We start from the raw sequence: 18,417 nt of genomic DNA on the forward strand, positions 1-18,417 counted from the left end.
AAAGGTTTTAGGTATGCAAGCTTTCAGAGCCAGTGGCTCCTTCTTCCGGCAGAAGGGTAAGGAAGAAAGGGAAAGAAAAGGACTGGAGAGATTTAGGAAAAGGGGTACAGTTTGGAAAAGTCATCCAGAACCCTGGGTCAGGGGAGACTGATGGGACGGGATGAGAAGATAGGACTGATTGTTGGACTGAACTGGACAAGATTCAAAAAACCGAGAGCTTAAAGATGGAAGACAGGGTATTATGGAAGACAGAGATTACTGCTAAAACATTATGAATGAGTTAATATGAGTGATATGAGTGAAAAGCTAAGTGCTTTGTATGTAATAAAAGTGGGAAGAAGAAGTTGAAAAATAGATGTGTCAGAAAATGAAAGATGTAGAAAACTAAGGCGGAGTGAAGAAAGGAGACTGGTTACAGCGAAGAAATTCTGAGATTGAAAAAAATTAATGTAAATTAAGGCCAGGTGGCTGGCGAGAACCAAGGACATGTAGCACTAGTTCCCAAATGCGTGCGGAGTTCTGCGAAACTGGTGTCTTGCGGGAAGACTCCAGATGGCACATGTGGTGAAACAGGCACTGAGGTCATGACTGTCATGTTGTAGAGCATGTTCTGCAACAAGATATTGTATGTTGCCAGTTTACACCCTCTGCCTTCGTCCATTCACCCTAACTGATGACTTGGTGGTAGTCATGCTGATGTAAAAGGCCAAACGCTATATACATAACAGCTGGTATATGACATGTATCGTTTCACAGGTGGATCTCCCTTTGAGAGAGTATATTGAGTGACAAATGGTGTGCTCTAAAGTTGATTTTTGGAGGGACCAGCAATACCAGGGCTGCTTTCGAACTAGGCTGGTGGGGTAATTACATCCAGTGAAGGCTGAGATGAGAATGGTGGTGAATTGGTGTAAGGAGTTAGCATTCCGAACAAATATATTTGCCGTGAATGGCAAGGTTGTATGGAGGAGAATGTTTCACATGGAAAGGATGGCACCTGTCATAATGTAAGTACTGTTGCCTGTTAGTAGGTCTATTGTGGACAGGAGTGTGTAGCTGGCCTTCAGTGAGAATGAGAACATCATCAAGAAAAGTGGCATGGGATTTGGAATGGGACCATGTGGAATTTAATAATTGAGAGAGGATATAAGAGATTCCAGGAATTTCAATAGGTCACCTTCACTGTGAGTCCATATGGTAAAGATGTCATCAATGTATCTAAACCAAACCAGTGGCTGAAGGCTTTTGGATCCTAGGAAATCTCCCTTGAAGTGACACATGAGAAGGTTGGCATAGGAAGGAATCGTTCTGGTTCCCATGGCCGTATCACTGATCTGTTGTATGTCTGCCCCTCGAAGGTGAAGTAGTTGTTGGTAAGTATAAAGTTGATTAAGATGAGCAAGAAGGATATAAGATTGGAGTCAGTTGGACACTGACAGGAAATTTTCATCAGCTGACAGACCGTGTACGTGGGGATGCTGGTACAGAGGGAGGTGGCATCATTGGTGACGAGCAAGGGGTGTGATGGGAGTGGGACGGGCACAAATTTCAGACGATCTAGGAAATGGATGGTATCTTTAATAGAGGAGGGAAGTCTTTGTACTATGGGTTGCAGGTTTGATCAATCAAGGCAGGTGTATGTTCGGTGGGTGCTTTGAAGCCAGCAACTATAGGATGGCCAGGATAATTGGGTTTGTGGATCTTAGAAAGAAGGTAAAAGGGGGGGGGTTGTTATCTACCCCTCCCTCACATCATTTGTTGATTGTCACTGACTTCGTAATTAACTTTTGTAATAAGCGTAGAGTGGAGTAAGATTTACAATAAACTTTGTACTTATCTTCTTTTCTCGTAGTTCTCTCAAGTTCATCACATCTAGGGGCTGATTCTTGAAGCTGAAATTTTTGACATTGTATGTTCTTACAGTTTAAATTGATGTAAATAATGCTGAAGTATTGCCTGAGTGATAATTTATGTTTCTGTAATTTTTATTCTTTCACATTTTTCTATATCACACTGTCTTTGCATTTTCCACTTCAAAACCAAAAATTACTTTGTTCTTACCAAAAATAAAAACATCAGCGGCATGCCCACTACTAATCCATTGTGCGGTACTAACAATATTCCAGAACTTACAAATTTTCTTGAGAAATGAATCTCCACCAATTTAGATCATTATTTTATAAATGAATTCAGAAGTAAACATAATAACTTTTGTCAGATTGCGCAATTAATATTAGAAATTTTAAGTGTGCCAGATCTTTTGTAACTTCAAATATTCAAAAAAAAAAAAAAAAAAAGTAATTTTAGCTGTACATACAGAGCTAGTACATATTGAATGTAACAACAAAAATAATTTCTTTTTATGGATTATAGCCTGAAATATATCACATTGTGTTCAAAATCATGTGAAATTCTTTCAGAAAAACAGCTGAGGTAATATTAACCTGTTTGAAATGTTGTAATTATTTTTGGTATCGACTAATCCTGTTGAAGAAAAGTAATGCTAAAGGAGGATGTCCCTTTACAGGGTGCGTGGTTTGGGTCGGGTAAGAAGTTTTATAGATTGAGCTTTAAGGCAGATAGGTCACAAATTAGTCAAGTAATTGCAAGAGATAGCTCAAGTGCCAATTTCCGCTCCATCAAACATGTCTCCTACAAAATTCTGCAATTACTTGCCTCTCATGTTTCCTTGGATGGGATTATCCAAGAAGCCAACTTCAAATTGCAACAGCAAGCCAGACTTAATCTTAAAAAGTTATCCCCTCATCTCCCTAACTACCTCAACAGTGGTATTTTCCTTCCTGTCGATCTGCAACTCTGTAAACAGCCATGCCATCAACCACCACTCTTCTCTTACAAACCAAGCTTGGCCAACCTTTGTAATATCCCACAGGGTTCACCACTACCTCCAAGACCAAAAATAACTCATGATCACAGGAACTAGTCACAATAGTATAGCATTTTTCAACTTTTTATCAAAAGCACTCTCTTCCTTAATTATCTGTATTATCCGTGGCTCTCACTTTCAGCCCTAAACCCACATTTAATCATGCTGTTTTGATAAAGGACCTACTTTCCTTCACATGTAATGTCAACTGCAAATATGACTTTGCAACGCAATCCCAAAACCTTTACAACAGCTAACCTGACTTTGAACCCTGCCTTGAACAGTTCCAACCACAATGCCAACTGGATTCGCCACCACTACTCAAAATCATCCCTTACAAGCCTTCCGAGAATTCCTCACGTGCAGCGTTGCTTCACTACACTTCCTAAGTTCTCTGCAACATGACCCTAAACTGTCCTCTACAGAACTCCAGGCTCTTTGTTCCGTAAAAGCTTATGATGCCGTCATTATCCTCCCAGCAGACAAAGGGTCTACCACTGTGGTAGTTGACCAACAGGAGTATGTTAGTAAAGGTCTATGCGAGCTGTCCGACAACTCTACATACAGCACCTGCCATCAAGATCCCATACCTGTGATTCAAACTGACCTGCATTCCCTCCTTAAAACACCACAGAACTTTTTACCCCACCCAAATCATGAACCCCCACCTTTTACGTTTTAACTAAGATCCACAAACCCAATCATCCTGGCCATCCTATAGTTGCTGGCGTCTAAGCACCCACCAAATGTATGTCTGCCATTGATCAACACCTGCAGTCCACAGTACAGAGACTTCCCTCCTACATTAAAGACACTATCCACTTCCTAGACCATCTGAAATCTGTGCCTGTCCCACTCCCACCACACACCATGTTCATGACCCATTGATGTCACCTTCCTCTGTACCAACATATCCCCCATGTACATGGTCTGTCTGCTGCTGAACATTTTCTCTGTCAGCACCCACTTGATTCCAAACCTGTGACAGCCTTCTTGCTCATCTTAATCAACTTTATACTTACCAACAACTACTTCCCCTTTAACACTTTGAGTCCCCAACCCTTTGGAGCATGCATGTAACAGAATACCGGGCATTTTTGACATTGCTTTAATTAACTACCATTTCATTCTTATAGCCTTATTTAAAGATATGGAAACATTTTTTTAGAGGAAAAGGTTCCTATTTGATCCATTTGTAAAATAAAGCACATTTAAATACAAATTTAGGACGCAAATGTTATTTACATTTCACTATATATTAAGTGAAAAAAATTCTGCGCAGATTCTTATCGGTACATTTAACAATAATTTGCCCTTGTATGGTACAATTTGAAACACTCTGGCATGCACAGTGGAATTTTACAGTCAGGGCACCAGCATACTGTTTCATTTCTTGAAGACTTTCCGTTGGACTGTTTTGTTTTTTCTGCAAAATGCTTTCCTAAAACTCTGCTGCTACACACATTTTGGGGAGTAGCAGTATGTTGATGTACAGCACCTTTCATTGAAAATTCTTCATCTAATTGCAGAAGAAAATTTGCCAAATGGCAGCCTTTGTTCTGATTGTTTCTTGTTTACAGTACAAGATGAAAGCATTCACTGCCGCCATTATAAAAAGATGGAAAAACAGTTTCTTCCACCATTTCATTTGTCTTCTCTTGAAAGGGTAGTAAGATATAAGTTGGTCATTTCTGTCTACACCTGTCTTGTTGAGGTTGTAGTCTAGAATGTCATCAGGTTTCATTTTCTTTGTCAGCCCTGTTTTGTTACGTACTTCTACTTCTGCTGTGTTGGTCATCTTGTGAAGAGTTGACAAACACAGAACATCTCTTGTGTCCCTCCACTTCAGGCACAACAAATGTTCCTTCCTCATAAATATACAGTCACCTTTTTTTCAGTTTTTTGCTGACTGCACCTTGCTTAGGAAGTCCTCTACGATTAGGCATGCACGTCCCCAAATCCTTCATCTTATTCTCCCACGGAAAATCAAAAACAGTAGGTGAAGTGCAGTATCTGTCCATATAAACAGTGTGTCCTTTCTTGAGGTAGCCAGACAGAAGTCTATGAAAAAGGGCAGTGACTGAATTGTCTTGGGGACTCAGTGTTAAGGGGCAGACAAAACAAACAGATCAGGGGTTTGGCCATGGGAATCAGGATGGCTACGTCCTATGCCAACTTTTTCGTGGGTTGCTTGGAGGGAGATTTCCTGGGATCCATAAGCCTTCAGCCCCTGGTTTGGTTTTGATACATTGATGATGTCTTTGCCATATGGACTCATGGTGAGGCTGACCTGTTAAAATACCTGGAATCTATAAATGTCTTGTCCCAATTAATTTCCACATGGTCCTATTCCAAATCCCGTGCTACTTTCCTTGATGTTGTTCTCATCCTCACCGAAGGCCAGCTACACACTTCTGTCCACAATAGACCTACTAACAGTCAACAGTACTTACATTTTGACAGTTGCCATCCTTTCTATGACAAAAGTTCTCATCCATACAACCTTGGCATTAGAGGCAAATGTATGAGGGTTGGAACTTTAATAGTGGCAACTATTTATTTACATCTCGTACAAAATTGATATGTGTTTCAAAGTTTTACTGACCTACAAAGTAGTCACCAGCATTGTGCATAACCCGTTGCTAGTGATATGTAAGTCGTGGGATACTCTTAGCAGTGCTAGTTGTGTTGACAGTTTGAGTGGCACAGTCTATTGCCCGATGAATTTGTAGCAGTTCTGAAGCGAATGCCGTGAAGTGTTTCCTTCAGTTCAGAAATAGAGTTGAACTTATGAGTGTTTAAGTCAGGGGAGTGCAGTAGGTGGTATAACACTTATCAGCCCCATCAGTCAAACAAATCAGTAACCACTTGCACTGTACGTGCTTGAGTGTTATCCTGCAAAATGATGGTCAGATCCTGCAGAAAGTGTCACCACTTCTGTCTCTAAGCTGGTTGTAGGTTGAGTTCCAAAAATAAACAGCCTACTTTATATGGATTCCTATGAGAGTGAAGAAGGAATGGAACTTTTCTATGTCAATGAACATTAACAATTTTAAAATATTATTAAATTTTTGCATAACATACAGAAGCCCACACCCCTCCATGCTTGGGGAGACACTGCATGTGCTGTATCGTCATGCTTTGGGGTGGTTGGAGGTGGTGCACATCACAAGCTATGCTCACCCCAAGAGGCAGATGATTGAGACCTTCTGACATTATTCCATGTACAGCAGCTTACTTACCATCATTTATCATAACAAAACTACTGATATATGAGCGCAGCTGTGGATAACTGCTAGTCAACAGTATGAGGAAAAGGACAGATTGCTACTCCCTGTAAGAAATACTCGTTGAGTTGCAAACAGGCACATTTAAAAGGCTCTTACACATTAGGGCTTTTAGCCAAAGCTTTCTCCAGCAAAGAAAACAAACACACACACGCGCGCGCGCGCGCGCGCGCGCGCGCGCACACACACCATGCAAACATGACTGCTACCGTGGGCAGCTCTGACCAGAATCAGGACAGAGCTGCCAGTAGTAGGAGTCATGTGTGTATGAAGAGTGCTTGCTTTGTGTGTGTGTGTGTGTGTGTGTGTGTTTTTTTGTTTTGTTTTGTTTTGTTTGCTAAAGATGGCTTTGGCTGAAAGTTCTAATGTGTAACAGTCTTTTCATTATGCCTCTCTGCAACACAGTGGGCCTCTTTACGGCGAATAGCAATCTGTCCTTTTCCCAAAATTGTTAACAGTTAGTCATATTGGCAGATTCATATTCTGTGATTTTCATAAATGTTATTAGTACGCACCATAACCAATCACAGTTTTTGAGGATTATTAGTCTTACACGTGTCCTAAAATAGAAACAGATGTTGTATTTGAACAGACTTGAAATAAGCCATGTATGTTGCACCATTTCCTAATTTGTTTTATTTGCTTGTAAATAAATCTTTATAATTTATTAATGATTTACTGAACATACAATATATGTATCACACATTTAATGCAGAATGAACTGTGACATTCTGGTTTTATTATGTTTCACATTCTAAGACTAATGTTATGTTAATTAACAAAAATTTCATCCTATCCTTTAACTGTAACATTATTACCTACTACTTTTTGCATATGGTAAGTTAATTCCTTTTAAATCATTTTGTGACTTCTGATGTATTGCAAAAAGAAGGAAAGCAGAGATCCAGAGTTATCCATGCTTAAAAAGCACCAGACCAACTAGTTCTATACAAGCAGAACAAATACATGGAAATATGGGGCACACATTGAACAGTACAAAACAGCATTATTTGGAAACAGGGTTGACAAAATTGGATATCTTGAACATTAATGTCCGGCCAGAGTGGCTATGCGGTTCTAGGCGCTACAATCTGGAGCCGAGCGACTGCTACGGTCACAGGTTCGAATCCTGCCTCGAGCATGGATGTGTGTGATGTCCTTAGGTTAGTTAGCTTTAATTAGTTCTAAGTTCTAGGTGACTGATGACCTCAGAAGTTAAGTCGCATAGTGCTCAGAGCCATTTTTTTTAAAAAATTAATGATGTTTATGACTTGTGCTCAAAGTCTGTTTTTTGTTTTGTTTGATGTCTATTTGTCATCTTTTTGTTGTTGAAAAACTTCGTACCACAACATCCCAAGCTTCTTTAGGTGATAGTTTAGAGCTTCCTTTTACTAGCATGTATGCATATTTATGAAATTGTAAGATTGCACTGTTGCCTCATAATTTTATATTTTTTTCTCAAGTGAATTTTCTTTGTGATACGTAAACATATTCAAACTGTTTTCTTAAAATTTTTGCCCTGAAGTTTCTAATAGCGCCTGAACATATTTCATCTGGAGGAAAAAAAATTTCATCATTGACTGTTTTATTTCTGATCATTCAGTACCAGAGGTGGCTTTTAATGTTATGCAGAAGCTATGAAAATTTCATTCATTTATCTATGATAAGTTTCTGATATAATGCAGCATATGTACTGAAAATTTTAGTTTGCGGGAAATTTATTTCAAAGAAAAAACTTTTGAAATTTGTTACTTACCGTTAATTAAAACTGTCCTGCTGCATATGATGGCCCTTCTTTGGCCTCTAGCAGGTCTTCCAGCTTCTTTTTCACCTTCCTGGATATTTGTCTTGCTTTCTTGGCCATATTAGATTCAGACCTGTCTGCATTGGTTATCCTCATTTTATCGTAGTGTTGCAGCCTAGTGATAATCTTTTCACCAGGATTAATTCCAAGCTTTTTCAGTACCCAACACTTTCCAATATTGCAACAATTGTATGTAATAACAGCATCATGAACTCCTAGTTTCATTTTATGCGTGCATACAAATACAGTTTTAGGAAGTCGGTTCCAAAATATTGCTGTTGAAACATTCATTTGAGTTCTGTGTCTGCCCATGCAGACATTTCCTTAGCAGGTCAGGATGAGCCAAGTCTCTGAAAATAAGTTTAATTGCTGTAATAACAGCAGCAGGAAGAGAATGCTGGTAAGAATAAGATTCTCCAGTTGCCTGATGGACACAATCCATGACATGCCGTATCATCAGTAGGAAGAAATGCCTTATCATCAGTAGGAAGAATATGGCCCAAACATCTCTTCATTGCCTCCAGATTTTCTTTATTTCTCCTAATTGCCTGCCCATAGTATACCTGCAATTTTTCTATAACTACTACTCACAATCACACTTGAACAAAACTGTGTGTTTGAAAGCGTGTTATTTACAAACAGCATTCCAAGGATAGCCAACACACTCAGGAGTAAAAAAAATTCCCTAATGTGCAATGTAGGGGATATAAAGATCTAAAATATATACAGAAAAGTGGGCATGGCACATAAACACACGTGGTAGGAAAATGCTCTTTAAATCCTTTTCAGAGAACTTAAATAAAACCTTAATCTATTGAAATATGATGAAAATCGAAAATTGATTTTTTTTCAACCTGAACCACGGTGTGGTTCCCTTAAGACAATGTCAGGGCATGACATATTGTGTGCCATCTAATAATATTTACCAAGTTGCCTGTAAAGATCATTTTGAACCCTGTTCATACTCTGGAACAACATACAAAAATTTGTCAGCTTTTAATCAGTTTGAAAACAGGGTGCTAACATGTGATGAAAGAAGAAAAATAATTAGAATTTCAATTCCTATTAAATGAAATAAAACTGAGAGAACCGAACTGAATTGCAATTGTGAGAATAAATTTCAGTGTTGAGACTCATCTACTAACAGATGCCACTAAATTCTAAGATGATGGGGAATGTGGGCTAGCCCGAGATTTTTAAGGCTTTGATGTGAACTGCTTGAACTGTTTGAGACTTGCTTGACCACAGCACTAATGATTGTATTTTGGTTATGAGTCAACAATGTCTTAGTGTGTTGAAAGTCTTTTGAAAATGAAGGAAGACAGAATCTAATTGTTCACCTCCATCTATTAATTGCAAGAAATTGTGTGTGAAAAAGCTAGCTGTGTTTCATGTTAATATTTTCTTCAGATTCTGTACTGATTCTTTTAGACGAGCTTCTTTTCTTCAGGAAACATCGTAACATTTGAACTTAAGACTATGGTTTCGGAGCTAGAAAGACAGAGTTTGTAATTGTTTGTATCTATTCTTTCACCCTTTCTGTAAATAAGAGTGACCTGTGTGCTCTTTTCTAGTCTTGCTAGACCATTCACTAGACAAGATATTTACAGTAAATATGAGCTAGAAAAGTGAATCATTCCACTGTCATTCCCTGTCATTGCTTGTTGTATTGTTCACTGTGAGGATGTTTTTCCAAACCAAGAGTGCTTATTTCAATATCACACATCCAAACAATGACACAGTAGCAAGATCCTGATGTGTGAATCCGCCTTTAATATGGAATCATATTTTGAATGTTTGTCTCATGTAAAGTTTCAGCACCAGACTTATCAACAAGTGACTGTATGGAACATTGTAGGCCTCAAACATAGGTCATCTTACAGATGTTTTCTCTCTGATAATGTACATTCTTTTTGTAGCAAGAGTGTAGCCATTTCTGTTTTTACAACACTCTGTCTACCGTATAATTAAATCAAGATGTGTTTTTGCTGTCTCTTGTTACCCTACTTGGTACACATTCATCTGCTGTGCAGTATATGATATGTTTGAGCTGCAACCACAACTTTTTTGTTGTTGTTGGAAGTATATGTTCTAAATTCACTTTTTAAATGTACCAAACACAATAGTTTTCTTGATGAAGTTTTTGGTTTTAGTTTCCGTTGTCTTATCATTGATCATTGATGAAATCCTTGAAAAGATCAGGTCTGCTTGTAGATAGGTATTCTAAACTATTTCTTTTGCATGTTGGCTTTTAGCCCAGATGTTCCAGGCAGTGTCTGATAGCACATTCAGACGTAGTTTGCAAGATTGTTTGTCTTTTATCGCCTGTAATGCAATAAAAGACAATCAATCTTGCAAGAATAGGTTTCCCAGTCAGTATTAGGTAAAGTCACTTCTGTGCTCCTGAGTCTAGACTGTATTTTGTTGGCTCTACAATTGCTACATCTGACCCTGGCACTCTGTAGAAAGGAAAAAAAAAAAAAAAAATGTTTACCTGCACCACCAATGCTGACTGTTGGATGCAGTGGTTGTTGCATTCAGATTCATTTTAGACCTTGCTAGACCTAAACATTTCTGCACATTGCTGTAAACACACATCATAAATGGGAGACTAACTTATCTTGTCAGTATCGATTCCTTATTTTGTCAGAATTGGGAATTGCTGTGAAAGCTATCTGGCTGGTTTCTGAGATTTTTTTTCCCTTGTGGCTCTCAAAATTGTGCCAGAGCAAACAAATGGACAGTGTGCATTTCACATGCACTCTGCTGTTCCGTTGTTTGAAAAACACTTCTTCTGTTCAGGGAGACCCTCTACCATGTAATACTGGTCAAGAAATGTCGCCCTGTTCTAGAGAAGAGTACTCCAGCAAGTCCTCTGAGTCATGGTATAGATAGATAGATACATAGATAGATAGATAGATAGATGTGATGTGATGTAATTCGATCAATGAGATTAGTGATCTTCAGCTGTCCTACCAATATCTGGAGAGAATGGAGAATAGGGTCCATTTCGATGCCAAGGTGAATGACAATCTGCAGTTACCATAATCCATGCTTTATACTGCTCCCTGAATATTCTCTTCTACCTGGTAAATGACACCACCTGCGATGAAGCCAGAACGTAGATAGAATTCTTTCCTCTTCTTGTGAAGCTGTTTCCCTAAGAGACAGTTGTTCAGGAATGAGACCAGGCCCATTGACTGTCTCATTGTCTGTGGGAGGCTGTGTCTGAAACCTGTTGGTTAGAACTGAAGTCTTTATCCACGACCCATTTACCAAGTTTGCCCTTTCCTGCGAAAACAGTTCCAGACTGAGTTACAGTCTGAGAGTTATCATATAATGCTGAATTGTGGTGTTCTCCAGACCATTTCAACAAAAGTAGAAATTGCCATTTTTGTCAGAAAAATTCCAGGACAGTTTTTCAGGAAAAATAGAGAACTGCACTTACCAGTTAGAGAAGTGCACTTCGAGGTTAATGATCCAAGCTCCTATCAAAGTAGTCACCTTGGCTGTCTATACACAGTTACCAACATTTCTTTAGGTCATGGAAGCAAGCAGGGAAATTTTCAAGTGCGATGCTTGTAAGCTCATTTGTCACATCCCGTTGGATGTCTGCGATATCTTGGTGAAGATTTCCTTTCAGTTGCCTTTTCACTCGTAGAAATAAGAAAAAATCGTAAGGCAAGAGGTTGGGCGAATATGGGATGGCAGTAACAGAATGTCTGGCCAGATACTCACTAATAACAGATAAAGCAGTATGGGGTCTTGCATTGTCATACAGTGCAACCAAGTCATGAGAATGACACAAATTAGGGTGGTGACATCAAATTGCTTTTTGCAAACAGTTTCAAGATGTTAATGTAAAGAATTTGGTTCACTGTTTGACCTAGAGGAACATACTCATGGCGAACTAATCCTTTACTATCACAGAATATGATAAACATTGGCTTTGTTCTTGAAGGTTCTCTCTGACTTTTTCGAAACTGATGAGGATCTCCACGATTAAACTAATTGATGCTTCATGTCAGAGTCATACTGGTTGCACAACTTTCATCCCCAGCAATCATCTTCAGCTGCAATTTGGGATAATGCCAGGCTATATGTAGTAGTTCAGCAGAAATTCTTTGTTTTTCCTCGTTCTGTTCATCTGCTAGTTTGTGGGGTTAGGGTTTTGCATTAAGTTTTTGTTTCCCTAAATTCTTGTGTAAAATTGTATGACACACAGCACAATTCAAATTAAGTTCTTCTGATATCACATGCATAGTTACATGATGATCTTCTTGCAGTAACTGCCTTACACGCTCCGCATTTGCATTGGTATGTTTTGTAGGCAGGTGACCAGCTCTGGGATCATCTTGCGCTGAATCTCTTCCCTCACGAAACCTTTTGTGCCACTCAAAAACATGACTTCTTGAACACGAGTCCTTGAAAGTGCCTCACCTGCGTATGCCTGCTTAATCAATGCCCATGTTTTGCTGCAAGTTTTCCCAAGCTTAATGCAGAACTTAATGTTCACTCTCTGCTCACAGTCAGCATCCATTGTGTCACTGTAACTAATGCACCAAGAACCTAAACAATGTGTTGCTAACCACAGCCCTGCCACCTAGCGAGTTTGTGTGGAAACATGGCCAAGGTCATTTCAAGGATACATATGTACCAGATAGCATTAAAAACAACAATTATTCCATTTAGTATTGCACTCCCCCCCCCCCCCCCCCCCCCCAAAAAAAAAAAAAAAAAAAAAAAGGTGCCCTGGAATTTTTGACATAGGAAGTATTAAAGTTTAACAATGTGTTCGCCACAGGAGCCAGTTTCCCTCAGTCCCTTAACTCAATAAACTGTTGCATTATGAAGCCACCGGACAGTTCCTGTTGCACGTAGCAGCTGTTTGCAGATAGCAAATTCTTCCATTAAGTTCCTGTAGTAGCCACAGTCAGTATCCATGTCTACAGTTAATAGTAGTATTTACAGTGTTGTGAAGAAACCCTACAGCATTCAATCCTTGCTCTTGTAAACTCATTTAAGAGAAATTGAATAAATAAAAATAAACTGCCACAGCACACAAACTGAGGTTATCAAACATTCCGTTTCCACCCTGAAATATGTAACAAAATATATTAGCAAATTGTTCTAACCAAGTAATGTGGCCTGCTGCTACTTCTAATGTTGTAAATGTACTAGCCAAAATATATTATATGTCTCTTTATCTGGTTCAAATAATTTATTGGTATTGAAATTCTAAAACAGTTTCTTGTCATCTATACAATGATGGAAGTAGGTTAAGTGTACTGTAGTAAGAAAAAATGTCACAGTGAAGCTGTGTGCTACTACCTGCAATTTAAAGATGCACTTGACTCCTGCAAATTCTGTCATAAAGCAAGCAATTTCAACTTGATGATGAAGCCCATCCAAATTTGACTGCAGAAAACCATAGAATGCAGTAAACTTGGATATTTTCTCAATTTTCAGCTGCAGCTGTTTATAGACGAGTGATGCTTCTTGTCTTTTATGCTATTGTATCACTGTGTATCAGATGACTCTATCATGTTTTAATTATTTGTATGTTTATATAGTGTTACAGACTTTGAATCAGAGACCAGGACAACCATTGGGTGGTCTGACTTCATTGCAGAATAAAGTTCCAGACCTAGGCCTGGGGCCAGGTGCACAAGTAAGAAAGATTGCTTTTCAACGTAGTGTAATTTAAAAATTCTTTAACGAAAGTAATACATTTACACAGCTGACATCAGTTTATAGGTAATACGGAAGATGTTTCTAAGTCTGTTTTAGTTTTCTTGTATCCTTCCCTATTCACTTACAACGAATGACAAAGTGAGAGAGTAACAATTTCTATACACAAAACTTAAAGGAACCAACTGATTTAGTCTAGAATGAATTTTCATTCTACAGTGGAGTGTACACTGATTTGAAACTTCCTGGCAGATTAAAACGGTGTGCTGGCTGGTACTTGAACTTGGGACCTTTGCCTTTTGTGAGCAAGTGCTCTACCAACTGACCTAACAAAGTACAACTAGCGACCCACCTTCGCACCTATACTTCCGCAAGTAACTCGTACCCTAATTACAAAATTCACAGAATAAAATTCTGCATACCTTGTGAAAATAGGACTCCTGGAAGAAATGATATTGTGGTGACATGCCTTTGCTGTGATCTGGGGCATCTTTTCCAGAATGAATGGAGGAAGATTCAAATCGGCATATACTTCACTGCAATGTGAAAATTCATTTTGGAAGTTATCCACATACGCCATGGGTATGCAATGTTTCCAGTACCTTTATTCTGGGAGTGCTGGTCCTGCAAGCTATGAAGAAGAATTACTGTTTAATGCATTATGGGAACAGCAGTGATCAATGTCTTATAAATAATTACTATTAAAAACAGTCTTGATCACGATTTATTTAACAAGGTGACCGGTTTCGACCACTACTGTGGTCATCTTCAGACCATTGAGTAGGAACCTCTTTCTGTTGGAGAATCACTACTCCAACAGAAAGAGGTTCCTACTCAATGGTCTGAAGATGACCACAGTAGTGGTCGAAACCGGTCACCTTGTTAAATAAATTGTGATCAAGACTGTTTTTAATAGCAATTATTTATGAAGAAGAACATCTGTGAAGTTTGGTATTTATTCCACTTATTTAGAATAATTATCAGTTCTGTTTTTCTGACATTGTATGGCTGACTGTTGTTCATTAACATTGTGTTAGTTGACAATTCTGTGAGATGTACTTCTTCATTAACTTTGTATGTTACACGCAAAATCAGAAATTTATAGTAATGGAAGTGGACATACAGTGGAAAAGTTGGCCTTTGTTTCTGAATGCTTTGAAATCAAATATGCACCTGTCAGGAACTAAAGTAAATACTTCCAATATCTGGATTTCACCATTACTTGTTGCTGTTTGCTATTAAGCCACACAGTAATGGAAAGCAGTATCTGCAATGGATACTCATGTTTTTCACTTTTGAGTGCAGTGCAATTTAAATTTCATTTTCATTTTACTAGCTCTGAACCAAAATTGAAATACTGCTGAGGGAAATAGCATATACACTACTGGCCATTAAAATTGCTACACCATGAAGATGACGTGCTACAGACGTGAAATTTATCTGACAGGAAGAAGATGCTGTGATACGCAAATTATTAGCTTTCCAGAGCATTCACACAAGGTTGGCGCCGGTGACGACACCTACAATGTGCTGACATGAGGAAAATTCCAACCGATTTCTCATACACAAACAGCAGTTAACCGGCATTGCCTGGTGAAACGTTGTTGTGATGCCTCGTGTAAGGAGGAGAAATGCGTACCATCATGTTTCCGACTTTGATAAAGGTCAGATTGTAGCCTATCACGATTGTAGTTTATCGTATTGCGACATTGCTGCACGCGTTGGTAGAGATCCAATGACTGTTAGCAGAATATGGAATTGGTGGGTTCAGGAGGGTAAAACGGAATGCCGTGCTGGATCCCAATGGCCTTGTATCACTAGCAGTCGAGATGACAGGCATCTTATCCACATAGCTGTAATGGATCGTGCAGCCACGTCTCAATCCCTGAGTCAACAGATGGGGACGTTTGCAAGACAACAACCATCTGCATGAACAGTTCGACGACGTTTGCAGCAGCATGGACTATCATCTCGGAGACGGTGGCTGCGGATACTCTTGATGCTGCATCACAGACAGGAGTGCCTGCGATGGTGTACTCAATGACGAACCTGGGTGCACAAATGGCAAAACGTCATTTTTTCGGATGAATCCAGGTTATGTTTACAGCATCATGATAGTCGCATCCATGTTTGGCGACATCGTGGTGAACGCACATTGGAAGCGCGTATTCGTCTTCGCCATACTGGCGTATCACCCGGCGTGATGGAATGGGATGCCATTGGTTACACGTCTCAGTCACCTCTTGTTCGCATTGACGGCACTTTGAACAGTGGACGTTACATTTCAGATGTGTTACAACCCGTGGCTCTACCCTTCATTCGATCCATGCGAAACCGTACATTTCAGCAGGATAATGCACGACCGCATGTTGCAGGTCCCTTACGGGCCTTTCTGGATACAGAAAATGTTCGACTGCTACCTTGGCCAGCACATTCTCCAGATCTCTCACCAATTGAAAACGTCTGGTCAATGGTGGCCGAGCAACTGGCTCGTCACAATACGCCAGTCACTACTCTTGATGAACTGTGGTATCATGTTGAAGCTGCATGGGCAGCTGTACCTGTACACACCTGTTTGACTCAATGCCCAGGCATATCAAGGCCATTATTATGGCCAGAGGTGATTGTTCTGGATACTGATTTCTCAGGATCTATGCACCCAAATTGTGCGAAAATGTAATCACATGTCAGTTCTAATATAATATATTTGTCCAGTGAGTACCTGTTTATCATCTGCATTTCTTCTTGGTGTAGCAATTTTAATGGCCAGTAGTGTATATCCAATTAGGAATATATAATCCTAGTACTGAAGCTGGGTGTTAATTGAATCTGCACAAATAGAAATATACGATTGTCAGCTTATCCAATAGTGCTATGTATTGGCCATAAGAAAAATGGCAATGTCATTTCGTGCACGTAAAAGAATAGATTCAAAGCTTGGACTTGAAAGATTAAATAATGCAATCTGTTGGAATCTCTTGTGCTGCATACGTCACATCTTTGCAGACAGATCATTGTGTCTGGACAAGGGTGATTTGCACAGATATGATATGTGTGCAAACATGGAAGATGATGGAAGTTTGAACAAAATTACTCAAATATGTTGGTACCAATCGCATCTGCATAGGCAAATTGTAGGTTTTGGACATGAGTTTGCCATAAATCTGGTGCGGAATGTTTTGAGTCAGCTATTTGTTCAGTTTAGTGTTCCTTGGCTGCATGTGCACTGTGGATTTTAAACTGGCAGATCTGTGTCAGTGGTCTAGGGAGTTCATTGCTGAATTTATTCAAATGTATAGGAGTCACATATGATTGCGGAAAATTAAGAGCAAGAAATATAGCATTGAGTTAAGAGAGCAGTTGCTTATAATTCTATAATAGAGAAAATACAATCAGTTACCTGAATGGCAAACAGGAAAGCCCTAATAAAAAAATAAAATAAAAACTGTTGCTGGCTGTTTAGTGCAGAGAGCTAAGCAAGAAAAGTCTTTTGATATTATGTCAAAATGAAGCAATATATAAGCAGTGTTTTTCGTATTTTGACCACCACTTCTTTCTGAGTAATGAAGAAACATTTAGACCCAGCAGAAACACAATTGAGGATAAAATTGAGGAGGCAGTGTGAGAGGAAATTCAACACTAGAAGCTTATTCAAAGGAATATGTGTTGCGTACATATATGATTTAATAAGTTGAAGGTGGTTGTATGCAGTTAATTACTGCGATAAAAAGAACATAAATATACTTGTTCATGTTGTACAGTTACATTTAGGGGGGGAAAATTACCAGTACACGAATCAATTCTACAGTGGAACAGCTCCAACAGTATTGAAATAGTGTTTGTATTTGTCTCTTAACAGTTTTTGTGTTGTCAAAGATTTGTCTTCTCGTTACACTTTGACGTGGATGCATAACTTCTTGGTTACACCTTTCACACAATTCAACTTCCTCAAAGAGTAGTGCAAAATGCAATAAATTAATGCAACAGTCTCCATATTGTCCAGCTTCAAATTGATGGTTGTGTCGAGAGTACAGCATCTTATCGCCAATATTCCAAATGTATTTTCTACAACATGGTGTGCCTTTGATGGTCAGTAATTAAAAACTTTTTCCTCCTTGTTCACTGTTTCATGATGATATGGCTTCTTTGTAACTTGGTGCATCGCAAAATCATTATCATCAACAAGAACATATTCCTCAATTTCTGTGGAATTTAGAATTAATTGAGGGTGTGGAATTTTCAATTTATTATTGACAACTAGTTCAGGAAAATTTGTGTGTTTGTCTTCTGTAGAATACTTCCAGTAGAGACTCTTTAATTTGTTTCTACATCTCAGGGCATAGTTTCACAGCTCACATCTGCTGCAGCCACTAACACAACACTGTTAGTTTAAGAAAAGTGATCCACTTCCTTTAGATGAGACAGTTCTGACTCGTATTCCATGTGTAGCTCCTAAACAATGACAAAATTGCCAGTTGCTCTAGATATCGTGTTTAAAATGTTTCAGTTCATTAACAGAAATGTGCGATTTCAAAAAACCCCAGAACAAAAAAATCGTAAGGCACCAAGTTGGGAGGGTGGGCTGGCCACTCAAAACAATTGACACCCTTGAAGTGTGAACCATTGCTCCGTCCTTTTGAAACAAAATCTGCACTTTAAATGTTCACCAAGTCCAGTTCATAGAGTTGTTTGGGGGATTTAGTCACTGTGATCCTGTTATCTTCAAAAACCCGCGATGCAACAATCTC

The 18,417-nt window shown here is 39.0% G+C and overlaps 1 protein-coding gene across 1 annotated transcript in view; it reads left to right on the plus strand.

The window, feature by feature from the left end:
- The window catches only part of LOC126480789 (mediator of RNA polymerase II transcription subunit 15), a 151,479-nt gene that overhangs the window by 64,534 nt on the left and 68,528 nt on the right, over positions 1-18,417 (plus strand). Inside the window, exon 6 of the mRNA XM_050104100.1 lies at positions 13,552-13,649. Coding sequence (XP_049960057.1) covers positions 13,552-13,649 — 98 coding nt within the window. The remainder of the gene's footprint in view (positions 1-13,551; positions 13,650-18,417) is intronic.

The sequence above is a fragment of the Schistocerca serialis genome, chromosome 5 (genome assembly GCF_023864345.2).
Source record: "Schistocerca serialis cubense isolate TAMUIC-IGC-003099 chromosome 5, iqSchSeri2.2, whole genome shotgun sequence".
Classification (NCBI taxonomy): Eukaryota; Metazoa; Arthropoda; class Insecta; order Orthoptera; family Acrididae; genus Schistocerca; species Schistocerca serialis.